A 15376-nucleotide genomic window follows, 5' to 3' on the forward strand; every position below is an offset into this window, starting at 1 on the left:
ACTTATTTCGCTCAGCATAATGTCCTCCAAGTTCATCCACGTTATGCGGTGTTTTGCAGATTCTACATTATTCTTTAGCGTTGCATAGCACTGTACTCTTTTAAGAACTATCTATATGGGATCAAATTGACTACAGCAACTCAAAAGATTAGATAGGAACCTTATTGAGCTGATGTCAATGGGTGAGAAAGGTTGCACACCTTGAAGAATGAAATCAGCATCACTAAATTGTACATGTGGGAACTACTGAACTGGTGTATGCTTTGCTCTGTAAAAGGAGCTCTGGTGGTGTAGTGGTTAAGGCATTTGGCCACTAACCAAATGATTGGTGGTTTGAACCCACCAGCTTCCACATGGAAGAAAGATGGGGCAGTCTGCTTCTGTAAAAATTTATAGCCTTGGAAACCGAATGAGGGCCACTATGAGCTGGAATCAACTCGGTATCAGTTTGGTTTGGTTTGGTTGCTGTGTATTTTCTCAAAACAACAATAAAGTAAGTAAAATTTATGGGGAAAACGTGACACTTTTCTTTACAGTGTTACAATGTGGAAAAGAAATCATTCAATATAACTTTTAAGAAAAAATATCTGGGTTTAACATTTTGATAAATAATTGGACCTCACAAAGCACCAAAAATGATTTTGTAGGTTTTTTTTTTTTTACCTATTATTCGAGAGAAAAAAGAGATCGTATACTATGATAATAAAATGGCCTTCTCTCTTGAAATACGAGAAAATAACAAGCAAATACCATTGAAAATAAGTCAGACTACATTTTGTTCTAGATAATACTAGAGATTCTATCCTAATTTAGGCAACAATCAATCACAGGAGAAGCTGGTTGATGGCAATAAAGGAAAATTCCCAGAGGAAGTAGCATAATTACTGAAGCTGAGATCTGATCTTCCATACAAACTGATGCTAGAATGCAAATATAAGCATGTCCTGCTCCCCTCCAAAAAAAAAAAAAAAAGAAATTTCTTTTACAATACTGCAATTTGAGTGGTTTTTTATTATATTCTTTTGAATAGCAGTTTCTCTCACCAGTTGAATTTGGGACTACTTTGGGTGAGCACTGAGGCAGACACATACATCATCATGTGCACAGCACTCCTTCCAAAAATGTTTAACTTGAATCTAATCAGAAAAAGCAATGTGACAAGCCCAGACTCAGGGACAATCTTCTAATCTGGCCTGTACTTTTGAAAACTGTCAGTGTTATGAAGAACATGTTCTAGATTATGGGAGACAAAGCAGACTGACAGCTAAATGCAATGCCTCATCTTTGATCCAATCCTGGATCTAAAAAGAAAAAAAAAAATCAGTTATTAATGAAATCAAAAAGAGGATATTGAAGACTTAATATTAGAGAACAGTATTGTATTAATGTTAATTTTTCTGAGTATGATCATTGCATTGAGATTATGTAGGAATACCCTTTTCCTTTCTAAGTAATGCTGAAGTATTTAGGGGTAAAGGTTATAATGTCTATAACTAACTCTCAAATGGTTCAGCCAAAAAAAAGGTAGTAATTTGTTGAGAATGGTGAACTAAACATTGCAAAAATATATCTGAATCTAGGAAGAGGTGTTTACTGTACAATTCTTAAAACTTTTAAAAAATAGATTTTGAAATGTTTCAAAACAAAATAGAAGAGACAATTCAGTCAGGAAAAGAAGTAAAAGTTTTTTTAGAATTTACATCCAGCAAGTCATCTTTGAAAACATCCTTTCAATTTTAGACCACTGTGCTGGCCAGGACAGCATTTCACATCCAGTGCCCACACAGAAAACAAAACAAAACAGAAACTTCTTTTACAATGAAGGTAACTCAGTTGTAAACTCAGGAGATGAGGAATTGTGCATTGTAACTTTGTTTATAGCCTTCTGCTATTTTGTACACAACAGGAAACCAAATCAGTACTTGTTAGAACCTAGAATGAAGAAGGCTGAGTCTTTATACTGCAGCTAGGAGGGGGGAAAAAAAAACTTAAACCAGAGGATATGTATTATATGTATAAATTAGGAAAACCTCAAAACAGTATAGAAGACTGAGGACCACTGCAAACAAAATATACTTTAGGGGCTATTTTTATTTTTATAAATCCAATTACCTTTGACAGTTTCTTTTATTACAGCAACAAACTGAACCCAGAGAACATCAGGATCAACTTCCACCCAGCCAGTTTGAGGATAAAGACTTTCTACCTATTGATACAAAGAAAAAGTTTAGTAAAAATAACATTAGATCAAATCAGTAGTAACTGGGTCTTAAGACTGGTTAAAATAATTAACATCATGATTTTATTTATTACTTAATGGCTTTTCCTTGTTAAAATAGAAAAAAAAAAAATATATATATATATGCAATAAAAAGAACCATATACCAAAAATACAAAAAAAAAAAAAAAGTTATCCTTAGTCTATGAGTTTACTGAAGATTTTAGCTATCTTCCTTTTATCTTTATTTCCCAAACTTTCTATAATGAACATATGTAGTTTTTAAAGTTTTAAGAAATCTGAAATGTCAGACTCTAGAAAAGTTTAAAGTAAACAGAAAGGAAGCAAGCGCCAGCTATGATAGAGCAAGCATCTACCTGTCTCTCCCTCTGAATACAGATTTAAAACCTGGATAGAATCCCTGGAGCAGATCTGAGTACTCTAAAAAATTAAAGAGCAGCAGCTGGACTGGAGAAGACAATCAAAATCTGAGCACCATCAAACTGTTAATGAGCTTCCCGTTTTTATTCTAGTGTCCCTTGGCCTGAACTTAAAGTATCCCCCAAACTAGAAGTGGGCACCAGGGTACAAAGAAAACTCCAGGAGAAACTCTCAAGTTTTGGCACAAAAAATAAGAAGAAGAACCTCTCACATGACATGACAGAAGGGATGGGAGGCAGCCCCATTTTCTTTTTTCTCCCCATTGTTTACATACTTTTGTGCTCAAGCTATCATGGAGTAGTAGCTATAGTAATAATAGTGGTATCAGTAGGATCTGTAAGTCCCCGAAACACTTCCTCTCCAGGAAGGGAAAACTCCTGGTACCTCTAAGAGGTAAAACTCCCTCTCCAATCAGAGGAGCTGTGATCCCAAGAAGGTAAGGTGAACCTGTATGACTTTTTTTCAAAAAAATTTTATTGTGGTAAAATATACAACATAAAACTTGCCATTTTAACAGTTCAGTGACATTAATTACATTCAAAATGTTAGACAACCATCACCATTATCTACTTTCAAAACTTTTTCATCACCCTATACGGAGCTCTGGTAGCATAGTGGCTAAGGCACTTGACTGCTAACCAGAAGGCTAGCGGTTCAAACCCACCAGCCACTCCTTGGAAGGAAGATGGGGCAATCTACTTCTGTAGTGATACTGCCTCGGAAACCCAAGGAGGGGTCGCTATGGGTCGGGTCCGACTCGACGGCCCATAACAACAACAACAACATACAGAAACTCAGTACCTATTAAGCAGTAACTCCCTATTCCTTCTCCCTCTAGCCCCTGATAACCACTAATCTACATTGGTCTCTATGCATTTTACCATTCTACATATTTCATGTAAGTAGAACCACACAATATTTTCCCTTCTGTGCTTGGATTATTTTATATAACATTTTCAAGGTTCATCCATGCTGTAGTAAGTATCAGAAATTCATTTCTCTTATAGCTGAATAATAGTCCAGCCACTCCTCGGAAGGAAGGTAGGGCAATCTACTTCTGAACTTATACTGCCTCAGAAACCCAAGGAGAGGTCGCTATGACTCAGGTCCAACTCAACAGCATGTATAATATAATATAACATGTATAATATATGTATATATTATATACATATGTATAATATACATAATGTATAATTATTAAAATTATATACATAATGTATAATATAATATAATATAACAACAACATGTATAAACCACATTTTGTTTACCCAACATCTGTTGATGGACATGGGTTATTTCCACATTTTGACTCTTTGTAAATAATGCTGCAAACGGTATACAAGTATCTGTTTGAATCTCCACTTTCAATTACTTTGGGTACGTATTCAGGAGTGAAATTGATGGGTCATAAGGTATTCTATGTTAAACTTTTTGAGGAATTATCAACCTGTTTTCCACAACGGTCACACCGTTTATATTCCCACCAGTATTGTATGAGGTTTTGATTTTCTACACCCTTGCCAACACCTGTTATTATATGACTTTTTGTTCTAGCCATACAAGTGGATATATGAAGTGGTGTCTCACTGTGGTTTAGATTAGCATTTCTCTAATGGCTAATGAGGGAGCTCTGTGTCGTAGTGCCTAAGGCATCTGACTGCTAACCAGAAGGCTGGCAGTTCAAACCCACCAGCCACTCTTCAGAAGGAAGGTTGGGCAATCTACTTCCATACAGATACTGCCTCGGAAACCCAAGGAGGGGTCACTATGAGTTGAATCTACTCAACAACAGTGAGTGAGTGTGTGAATGGCTAATGATGGTGAGCATCTCATTATGTGATTATGGGCTATTTGTATATCTTTTCTGGAGAAATATTTATTCAAGTCCTTTGCCTGTTTTTTAAAAACTTTATATTGTGATTTGAGTGAAAGTTTACAGAGCTAAATGGTTTTTCATTCAGCAATTTATACACATTGTTTACTGACACTGCTTTGCAACCCTCACAATGTAACATCATTATTCCCATTTCCTCCCTCTGTTTCCTATTTCCATTTGTCCTTCCTTCCTATCCTTTCTTGCCTTCTGAGCTTTATTCTTGGGCAAAAGCTGCTCTTTTGACCTCAAATGGCTGATTGTTCTAAGGAGTTTCATTTTGAGCTGATGAAAATGTTTTAGATCTTGACAGAGATGGTGGTTGTACAACCTTGTGAACTCAGTGGAACTGAATTTTTCCCTGGAAAATAGTTAATTTTGTCACATGAAATTCAGTTCAAAAAAAGTAAATAAAATAAAAAATCTCCAGGATACAATCCAAAATTACAAGGTTTATGCCTCAGAAACCCAAGGAGGGGTTGCTATGAATTGGGTCCGACTCAATGGCACATAACAACACCAACAATGAAGAACATGGGAAATTTCAACTGACATGACAACCAATAGATACCAATGCCAAGATGACTCAAATATCTAACAAAGACATTAAAGTAGCTATTATATATTAAAAAAAAAAGCTCTATGAAGTAAGTAAGGGTGAACACTCTTGAAACAAATGGAAAGATAATCTAAGCATAGAAACAGAAGACATAAAGAGGAATCAAATTGAAATTTTAGAATTGAAAAATAATGAAAATTAAAATTTTACAGCAGAATGAAGATGACAGAAAAAGTCAATAAACTTGAAGATACATTAACAGAAATTAATCTGAATGAGAGAGAAATACTTTTTTTAATAAACAGAGCCTTGGGGACCTGTGGGACAATAAATAAAAGGTCAACTATTTGTGGAATCAAAGCCCAAGAATAAGAGTTCAGTGCAGAAAAAAATACTTGAAATAACAATGCTTTAAAACTTCCCAAGTTGGATGAAACATTTAAAATCTATTTAATGAAGAAGTATAGAAAACTCTAAATAGGATAAAATCCAAATCATTCCAGACCAAGACATATCATAATCAAAATGCTAAAAACTAAAGACAGAGAGAAAAAATTGAAAGCATTACATAAATAGGGACAATGATTTAGTAAATGTGAATTTATCATCAGAACCATGAAGGCCAGAAAGAAGTAGCTCAACATTTTTAAAGTGCTAAAAGAAAAGAATTGTCATCCCAGAATGCTACATTAAAATTGAAATCCAATTTTTCTGTAGATGTAGACAAAACAATTCTATAATTGGTATAAAAAGGTAAAAGAACTAGAATAGCCAAAACAATGTTGAAAAAATTAAAGCTACAATTTTCAATATAGTGTACTACTGGCATAAAAACAGACAAATAGATTAATGGAATAGAATAGAGAGCTCAGAAATAGAGCCACACAAATAGGGCTAATTGATTTTTGACAAAATACAAAGGCAATTTAATGGAGAAAAGATAGTCTTTTCAACAAACGGTGTTGGAATAACTGGACATCCATATACAAAAGAACCTCATGGCTTACACAAGAATTAACTCAAAATCAATCATATTTCTAAATGAAAACATCATTTAAGAGAAAACATAGGAAAAACCTTTGTTACTTGTGGTTAGGCAAAGAGTTCTTAGACATGACACCAAAAGTACAATATATAAAACAACAACAACTACAAAATGATAAATTGGACTCCACCAAAATTAAAAACATTTGTTCTGCAGAAGATACCATAGAGAAAATAAAAAAGACAAGCAATGACTGGGAGAAGTATCTACAAATCAGCAAATCTCACATCCAACAAAAGATGCACCCAGAATAAAAATTTCAACTTAACAGTAAAAAAGCAAACAACTCAATTAAAAATGGGAAAAAAAACTCGAATAGACACTTCACCAAAGAAGATACATGGATGGCAAATATGCACATGAGGATATTCAACATCATTAGTAATTGTTACGTGCCATCAAGTTGGCTCTGACTCCTACAGACCCTACGTGCAACAGAACGAAACAACTCTTAATCCTGTGCCATCCTCACAATCTTTGCAATGCTTGAGCCCATCATTGCAGCCCCTGTGCCAATTCATCTTGTTGAGGGTCTTCCACTTTTCTGCTAACCCTCTACTTTACCAAGCATGATATCCTTTGCCAGTGACTGGTCCCTTCTGACAACATGATCAAAGTATGTGAAATGAAGTATGGCCATTCTAGCTTCCAACGAACATTCCAGCCATACCTCTTCCAAGAGACATTTGTTCATTCTTCTGGCAGTCTGTGGTATTTTCAGTATTCTTTGCCAACACCACAATTCAAATGCAACAATTCTTCTTCGATCTTCCTTATTCATTGTCCAGCTTTCATATTAGCAATTGTTGTTGTTGTTATGTGCCATTGAGTTGGACCTGACTCATAGCAACCTCTCCTTGGGTTGCCAAGGCGGTATTTCTCTACAGAAGTAGATTGCCCAACCTTCCTTCCAAGAAGTGGCTGGTGGGTTTGAACTGCCAGCCTTCTGGTTAGCAGTCAAGTGCCTTAGGCACTATGCTACAAGAGCTCCCACATTAGCAATTAGGCAAATACAAATTAAAACCATGATGAGACACCACTACATTTATTAGACAGTATAAATTTAAAAATATATTGATGATACCAAATGATGGCAAGCATGTAGGACAACTGGAACTCTTACACGGTGCTAATAGGAATGCAAAATGGTACAGCCACTGAGGAAAAGTTTGGCAACTCCTTATTTAATGAAATATTCATTTACCATGTTGTTGTTGTTGTTGTTATGTGCCGTCAAGTCAGACCTGACTCATAGCAACCCTTCCTTGGGTTTCCGAGGCAGTATCACTATGGAAGTAGGATTGCCCAACCTTCCTTCCGAGGAGTGGCTAGTGGGTTTGAACCGCCAGCTGTCTGGCTAGTAGTCAAGTGCCTTAGCCACTATGCTACCAGAAGACCCGGTAATCTCACTTTTAGGTATCTACCCTAAAGAAATGAAAAGTTACATTCACATTAAAAGCTGTAAATGAATGTCTACAGCAGCTCTACTCATTCATAATTGCCATTAACTAGAAATAATTAAAATGCACTTCAACAGATGAATGAATGTGGTACATCCATATAATGGAATACTACTCAGGAAAAAAAAAGAACAATTGATAAACACAATAGACAAATCTCAAAAGCATTATGCTGAAAAAAGCTAGTATCAAAATGCTACATATTATATGATTCAACTTACGACATTCTCAAAAAATAAAATAAAATAAAATTACAGTCATAGAGAATAGATCAGTGGTCACCAGGGCTTAGGTGTGGGGGAAGGGTATAACTACAAAGGAGTATCACAAGGGAGTTTTTAAGGTTAATCCTATACATAGATGTGTTCCAGTCCCTCCACAGAACTTCCATAATGATTTATAGCCTTGGAAACCTTATGGGGCAGCACCGCTCCATCCTGTAGGGTCACTGAGTTTGGATCTACTTGAGGGCAGTGGGTTTATACACGTGTTAAAACTCAGAACTGTACACCAGAAAAAAAAAAGTCAATTTTACTATATGTAAATTCAAAAAAATAAGATAAATCAGAAGAATTTATAGCTTTAGGCTGAAATGATGGCTTAAACAGAGATGTTTATCTGCAATCCCTCTCAGGATTTTACCAAAACAAAAACATCATTGAGATTTAAATGTGTACACAGACAAAGAGAAAAGAGGGACAGAAAGGATCAAAGTAGCTTTTAACAAATGTTTTTAATATGAACATGAATGGGTGTGACACAAGACTCAGTGCAGAGGAGAAAACCAACATCTCATGCCTGCTCAGATCACACCACTCCTCTACTCAAACCTCCTGGCCATCATTTCACTCAGAGAAAAAGTCATTATTCCTTATAAAACCAAACCCACTGCTGTAGAGTCGTATCTGACTCATAGGGACCCCTCCTTGGGTTTCCGAGGCAGCATCACTACGGAAGTAGATTGCCCAACCTTCCTTCGGATGAGTGGCTGGTGGGTTTGAACTGCCAGCCTTCTGGTTAGCAGTCAAATGCCTTAGGCATTATGTTACCAGTTGTTGTTGTTGTTATGTGCCATCGAGTCGGACCCGACTCATAGTGAGCCCTCCTTGGGTTTCCGAGGCAGTATCACTACGGAAGTAGATTGCCCCATCCTCCTTCAGATGAGTGGCTGGTGGGTTTGAACCGCCAGCCTTCTGGTTAGTAGTCAAGTCCCTTAAGCATTATGCTACCAGAGCTCCTTATGCTACCAGAGCTCCTATTATTCCTTATGTTGTTGTTGTTGTGCCATAGGACCCAACTCATAGCGACCCCTCCTTGGGTTTCTGAGGCAGTATCACTACAGAAGTAGACTGCCCAACCTTCCTTTCGAGGAGCAGCTGGTGGGTTTGAACCACCAGTCTTCTGGTTAGCAGTCAAGTGCCTTAGGCACTATGCTACCAGAGCTCCTAATATTCCTTATAGTGGCCTATAAGACCAGAGTCAGATAAGCTCTATGCTTACTTTCAGAATGTTAGCTCCCAGAGAGGAAGGATAATGTCTCTTTCACACGTTTTATATATTTTTCCCTCCAGCACCTAGAATATCTAGAACTTCAAGTTGCTGTAGTTAGTTGCAACTTAATAAGCTGACTCATGGCAAACTTACACAGGACACAAGGAAAGGCTGATCAGTCCTATACCATCCTCATGACCCTTGCTAAATTTGAATCCATTGTTGTGGCTCTTGTGTCGATCTATCTCATTGAGGGTTTCCCTCATTTTTTTTTTTAAGCCTTCCACTTTCCCAAACATGATGTCCTTTTCTAGCTTTTGGTCCTTCCTGATAATGTGCCCAAAATAAGCGAGCTGAAGTCTCACCATCCTCACTTCGAAGGAGCATTCTGGTTATATTTCTTCTAAGATGATTTGTTCATTCTTTTGGCTTGTCGTTGTGTGCTGTTAATTCACTTCTGACTCATAGTGACCCTACAGGACAGAATAGAGCTGCCTATAAGGCTTACTGGGAGCTCTGGTGGCGTAGTGCCTAAGGCACTTGACTGCTAACCAGAAGGTTGGTAGTTCAAACCCACCAGCCACTCCTCGAAAGGAAGACTGGGCATCTACTTCCGTAGAGCTACTTCCTCGGAAACCCAAGGAGGGGTCGCTATGAGTCAGAGATGACTCCACGGCACATAACAACAACAACAACAATATAAGGCTTACTAGGCTGAAATCTTTACAGGAACAGATCATTAGGTCTTTTCTCCCAGGAACAGTTAGTTGGTGAGTTCGAACTGACATTTTCAGTTAGCAGCCTAGCACTTAACCATTATGCCACCAGGGCTCCTTGGGTACCCCATAAATTTAAGGTGAATGAACAAATGAACAGAGTATCAGAGTAACACCTATAAGGAGAGATTCTAGGCCAACAAACAAACAAACTCACTGCCACTGAGTCGATTCTGACTCACAATGACTCTTCCTTGAGTTTCTGAGGAGGTATCCTTCTGAGGCGTGGCTGGTGAGTTTGAACCACCAGCCTTCTGGTTAGCGGTCAAATGCCTTAGGCACTATACCTACCACCAGAGCTCCCAGATTCTAGGCCAGAACCCTAGAAATCAGAGGTACTGAGTATCTCCAAAGGCTGGAATGCCAGATGCAGCTAATTCAGCAGTGGTTCAAGATCTTTGTAAGGGTCCCCAGTTCTCTTCCTGTAGTCCCTGCAGCCAGTTCACTGCCCATCCTCGAATCTGGCAGAGGGTAAGAGGTTTACTCTCTGGAGGCACTGAACCAGAGAAGTTCTGTGCTTGCAAATACCAGGTACAGTGGAAAACTTAGGTAAGACGTGATACTGAAAATATGAACAGATAACCAAGATCACCATTTAAGGAAAATTTCTAACATGCAAAAAGTGGCCAAATAAAGAGGACAGAAAAGGAACTCTGAGGAAACAGTGACAATGTGGGGAACAGAAGGGTGATGCAAGATTATGCAAAGAAAGAACCCATTATTCCCCAGCAAGCCTGACAAAAACAGATTTAAAGAAATCCATTCCTCTTCCACCAAATAATAGTTCACTTATATGCAAGCTTTCTTCAAGACTAGTGTAACACCCCTTTCTCCACCCCCCCAAAAAACACTCAGTGCGACTATCATCACTTCAAACATACAAACCTTCATCAGACTTGACAATGACACCAAGAATAATGGTGAGTCTGATGTTGCCAGGAATGGTTTATGTAATTTATGTTTCCTATTCCCCTAACACTCCTAAGATAAAAAGATGGTGCCTCCTGCTCTCCATGGCCACTTCTCCCCAGTCCACCAGCCGGGACAGTTCACTATCCTCAAACTTAACACAATCGTGGAATCTGTTTTTCCACCGAAGAAAGATCAAACCAAAATTACATCAAAAAGATTTCAAAAAGAAAATCAAAGGTAAGAAGAAAACTTGTTTTGTTGAGACAACCAGATAGCCTATTTTTCACGCTGTACAGAGCGCAGAGAGTACTAAAGATTGCACTATTCTCTTTGGAGTGGCCTGTCTAGCCTGTTCTTCAAACCAAGATGTTATCATCTTTTATAATTTCTCACAATAACATGTTCCACTTGGGGAATATGATAAACTTTCTTCATTTTTTTTTTAAATCAAAATATCAAACATTCACTACAGGGATTCCCAACAATGAATACTATTCTAATATTTAATACCACTATTTAAGAGTTCTAAGAAACATTCAAAAAACACAAATTATCTTTAAAAAGCTAAAATTTTATCTTTCCTGTTTACCATAAAAACTGAATGCTACAAGAAATAAAATTGTAGTCTTCTGAGAAGCCTAACACAAACCCTCTAACATAACAGTTTGTGTTTGGGATTTCAATTTTAACTAAAAGCCTATTTTGTTCTTGTTGCCAAGGATGAATGCTTTTTGATTTTTCTTTTCTTTTCTTTATAAAGCCATTTATTTGGCAATATCAAGCAAATCATACTGTATGAGGTTTTAGGTTTCAATTATACATTCTTTGCTTCATAATAAGTCATGATTTTCACTTGAAAAAACAAACACAATCAAGTTCTGTGTCTAATCCATAGTGCCCCGTGAAGCAAAATGAATTCCTAATGCTTTAACTGTCATCCAGTTATTACTTATGGTGGCACAGTGCCTAAGGCATTTGACGCTAACTAGAAGGCTAGCCATTCAAACTCACCAGCCACTCCTCGGAAGAAAGATTGGGCAATTTACTTCCGTAGAGATACTGCCTCCGAAACCCAAGGAGGGTTGCTATGAGTCGGAATTGACTCTTGACTCAAAGGCAGTGAATTTTTTGTTTGTTTGTTTGTTTGTTTATGAGGCAATAAATGACATGCTGAACAGCAATGCAGACCAACGAGGCCCTTTTTCCTAAGAAACTCAGCTATCTGAAGTGGAAGATCAGTTTTGGTTTTTTAATTTCTAATTCATTGTAGTCTAATAATTTTAAAGATTTAACTAAAACAAGTTTCTAGAAAAATGAATTAAAAAAAAAAAAGACAAAATAAAATCCCAAATGTTTTATTATTAGAGTCAACAGACATCAAATTACTCTGCTAAATTGCTACCCAAGTTTCTAAGCACTTAGTTTTTGTTCATTTATCTCAACCCAGCAGTCCAGGCACCACACTTTGAGAAGCACTGCTTTAAACTCCTTAATCTAAGACCACGTTTCATCATTTGATGACAGGGTCATTGATTGCAATCCCCACATTATAACAGCACTCTTCTCACTTCCTCTATGTTTACCATCTCTATTGCTCCTTTTTTCCTATCCCTTCTTGCCTTCTGAACTTTATCCCTGGGCAAATGTTGCCCTTTTGATCTCATATGACTATTTGTTCTAAGGAATGTGTACTTCCCTGGGTGTAACTGTTCACCTGACAGGCCTGCCTCTTGTTTGGCTAAAAGTTGAGCCCAGGGACAGGTGGACAGGGACCTTTTGTATTATTATTAAAAAAAAAAAAAACCTCACATATTTTTCCCAGACATGCTTCCACAGTTTAGAGTGACCAAATTATACTAGCCTCCTGCCACACCTGATAATCTTGATTCATCTTTGCAATTCTTACCTCATCTCTAAAAGACAAATGATTCACTCCAACTTGTGTAGCAACTATGAAACTATGCAGCTTCACACTTTTTTTTCTCCATTTGCTTCAAAATATTTCAATTCCTTAAAAAAAAAAAAAAATCACTGCTTAAAACAAAAGTACTTTGTCCCTAAGACATCCTTCCAACCTGGAACTGAGGCCATTTCTCGAGAACAACTTTCAGCCAAATGACAGACAAACCCATGAAATAAACAATAATACCCTAGAGGAATGTGCTCTTTATAACAATCAATTAATTACACAAGATCAGAAGGACAACATTTGCACAAAAGCAAAGATGAGAAGGTAGAAAATCCTGACAAAAAGAAACAGGGAATTCACGGCAAAAATGGGGAGAGTGCTGACACATTGTGGGGAATGCAACCAATGTCATGGAATACTTCATGTCCAAACTATTGAATGCGAAACTACTCTGCTCTGTAAACTTTCACCAAAAGCACAATAAAAAATTAAAAACAAGAGTACTTTGTGTCTAGAATTATAAGGGAGGCTGGTGTGAAAATACATTGTGTTTATGATACAATGCAATGCACTGCCGCACTGCCGTCAAGTCAGATCCAACTCACAGCAACCCCTCCTTGGGTTTCCGAGGCAGTTATCACTATGGAAGTAGATTGCCCAACCTTCCTTCCAAGGAGTGGCTGGTGGATTTGAACCACCAGCCTTCTGGCTAGCAGTCAAATGCCTCAGGCACTACACCACCAGACAAAGACCAACAAAAAGATAAGACTCACACAGTCTCTGATGGGCAGTGTTTGGCTTTCATCTGTCTTCCAAGGTTGGGTATAGGGAATTTTGGGGGTGGGGGTTGTGCAGACACTGTTCCTGCACAGCTACCAGAGAAAGGACATGTAGCTGCTGCAGCAGCCCCAGCTTACTGTGCTGGTCCCAAAGCCTGAATGGAAGTCTGCTGTATCCTCAAAACAAATGATCAAAGTAGTCACTGCGTTCTTGCACTCTGGCTGGATCTGCTCCTGGGGAACTGCTGCTGCTGAAAAACATCTCTGAGGAGGTGGGAAGAAGGGTGGGAGATAAAGAAAATGAGGAGGGCAGCGCTGGGAATGACTTACGTAACTGATGGCTCCTGTCCTTCCTCACGCTTCCAACATAAAAAAGATGTATCAGAAAGAAGAGTGAATATGAACACTATACTATCCAATAGGAGTCGTGGTGGCCCAAATGGTTGAGTGAATAAGAACACTATACTATCCAATAGGAGTCGTGGAATGGAAGAAAAGTCGCTCAATGGAAGAAAAGACCTGGCAGTCTGCTTCCCAAGAAAACCCTATGGGACAGATCTACTGTGTCACGTGGAGTCACCATAAGTCAAAAGCAATTGAATGGAACCTAACAACCATTATCCAATAAACAAAACTGTGTGTTGATAATTGTTAGAAATTACCACCTCGTTAAAATGAGAACAGAGTAATAATTTACCAATCTGTTGCTTGCTGATCAATATTATTAACAGTTCAAGGCATTACAAATAATAAACCAATGTCTTGGTAGGTTTTCTCAAACAAGAAAAATAAACTATTACGAATTCTCAAAGATAGAAAGGAGAAATTGACAGCACAGCCTTCAAAACTTGCTCAATACCTTTAATAAAAGCGGAAATCAGTTACTCCTGTGAGGACCCAGCACTTTCAAGAATAGTTAATGATGGATGACAACTGAGGAATAGAAATACGTTTAAGTTCTATCAAGACCTGAAAAATGAAAATGTAACTAGAGATGGGGTTGGAGGTTTATCAAGGAAGTGCAGAAAAAACCACGCAAGTCACGAAGCATGCTTTGGCTGGATATGCGCAGCCTGCCCAGCCAGGTAAAGCGGGACTGTCAGATGAAAGGAATCGAGTGTGCGGTCCGGGGCACACGCTGGGCCCCTCCTGCCTTTAGCCGGACCGGAAGGGCGCGCAGGTTCAGCTTGGCCTGAGCAGGGAATGCGGGGATCCACCTGGTCCCCCGCGCGCCATCCTGGACCGAGGTTCCGCCGGTGCTGCAGGTGGGTGCATCCCGGCCGGTTGAGGAAGACTTGCTCGCTCGCTTGTCCCTGCCTGTTCCCGAGGGCTGGGCGAAATCCGAACCGCTACCCCGACACCCGCTCCCCGGTCACCTTCTGCGCGCTGGAGCCGCAGATCCGCGCCGCCCGGTCATAGACGTGGCCGCGGATCACGGAGCTGCCCACGTCGAGCCCCAGGACGAAGCCTGCGCGCAGCTGGTCTGGCGCGCCCTGCTCTGGGCGGCCCTGCTCCGGGGCGGCTGGCAACCCAGACATCCAGAACCTGCACGTTCCTCCGCTGCAGCCTCCTTCCGAACCAAGACGCTATGAACACCCGCACCTCACTGTCCCCGCCACCTCCCCCGCCACGCCCCGTCCCGCCTCCTTCGCGAGATCCGGGGGTGGCCCAGTCCCTGCCGCGGCCCCGCCCCGACGCGGTGGCGTCACGGCTACGCAGGGTGTATTTGAGGAGCGCGCAGAGGCGCTCTGGTCGGGGGCTGGTGGAGGTGAGGCTTGCGAGACTAGTGAGCTCCGAGTCAGAGGTCACCAAGTTGGCCTCGCCTCCTTCTCTAAACACGTATACCGTTGTCAGCGTTGTTCGTGACTTTGACCTTATTTCCCTTGTAACTTCGAGCAGTCCGAAGTAGCGCC

General features: G+C 39.4%; 1 protein-coding gene across 1 annotated transcript in view; it reads right to left on the reverse strand.

The window, feature by feature from the left end:
- Positions 1–15001, reverse strand: part of GK5 (glycerol kinase 5) — a 134610-nt gene extending 119609 nt beyond the window's left edge. Inside the window, exons 1-2 of the mRNA XM_007947545.1 lie at positions 14840–15001; positions 2113–2206 (exon numbers count right to left, since the gene is read on the reverse strand). Coding sequence (XP_007945736.1) covers positions 2113–2206; positions 14840–15001 — 256 coding nt within the window. The remainder of the gene's footprint in view (positions 1–2112; positions 2207–14839) is intronic.
- Between the last annotated feature and the right edge of the window lie 375 nt (positions 15002–15376).

Source organism: Orycteropus afer, unplaced genomic scaffold (assembly GCF_000298275.1).
Source record: "Orycteropus afer afer isolate SDZICR_OR568_19922 unplaced genomic scaffold, OryAfe1.0 scaffold00188, whole genome shotgun sequence".
NCBI lineage: Eukaryota > Metazoa > Chordata > Mammalia > Tubulidentata > Orycteropodidae > Orycteropus > Orycteropus afer.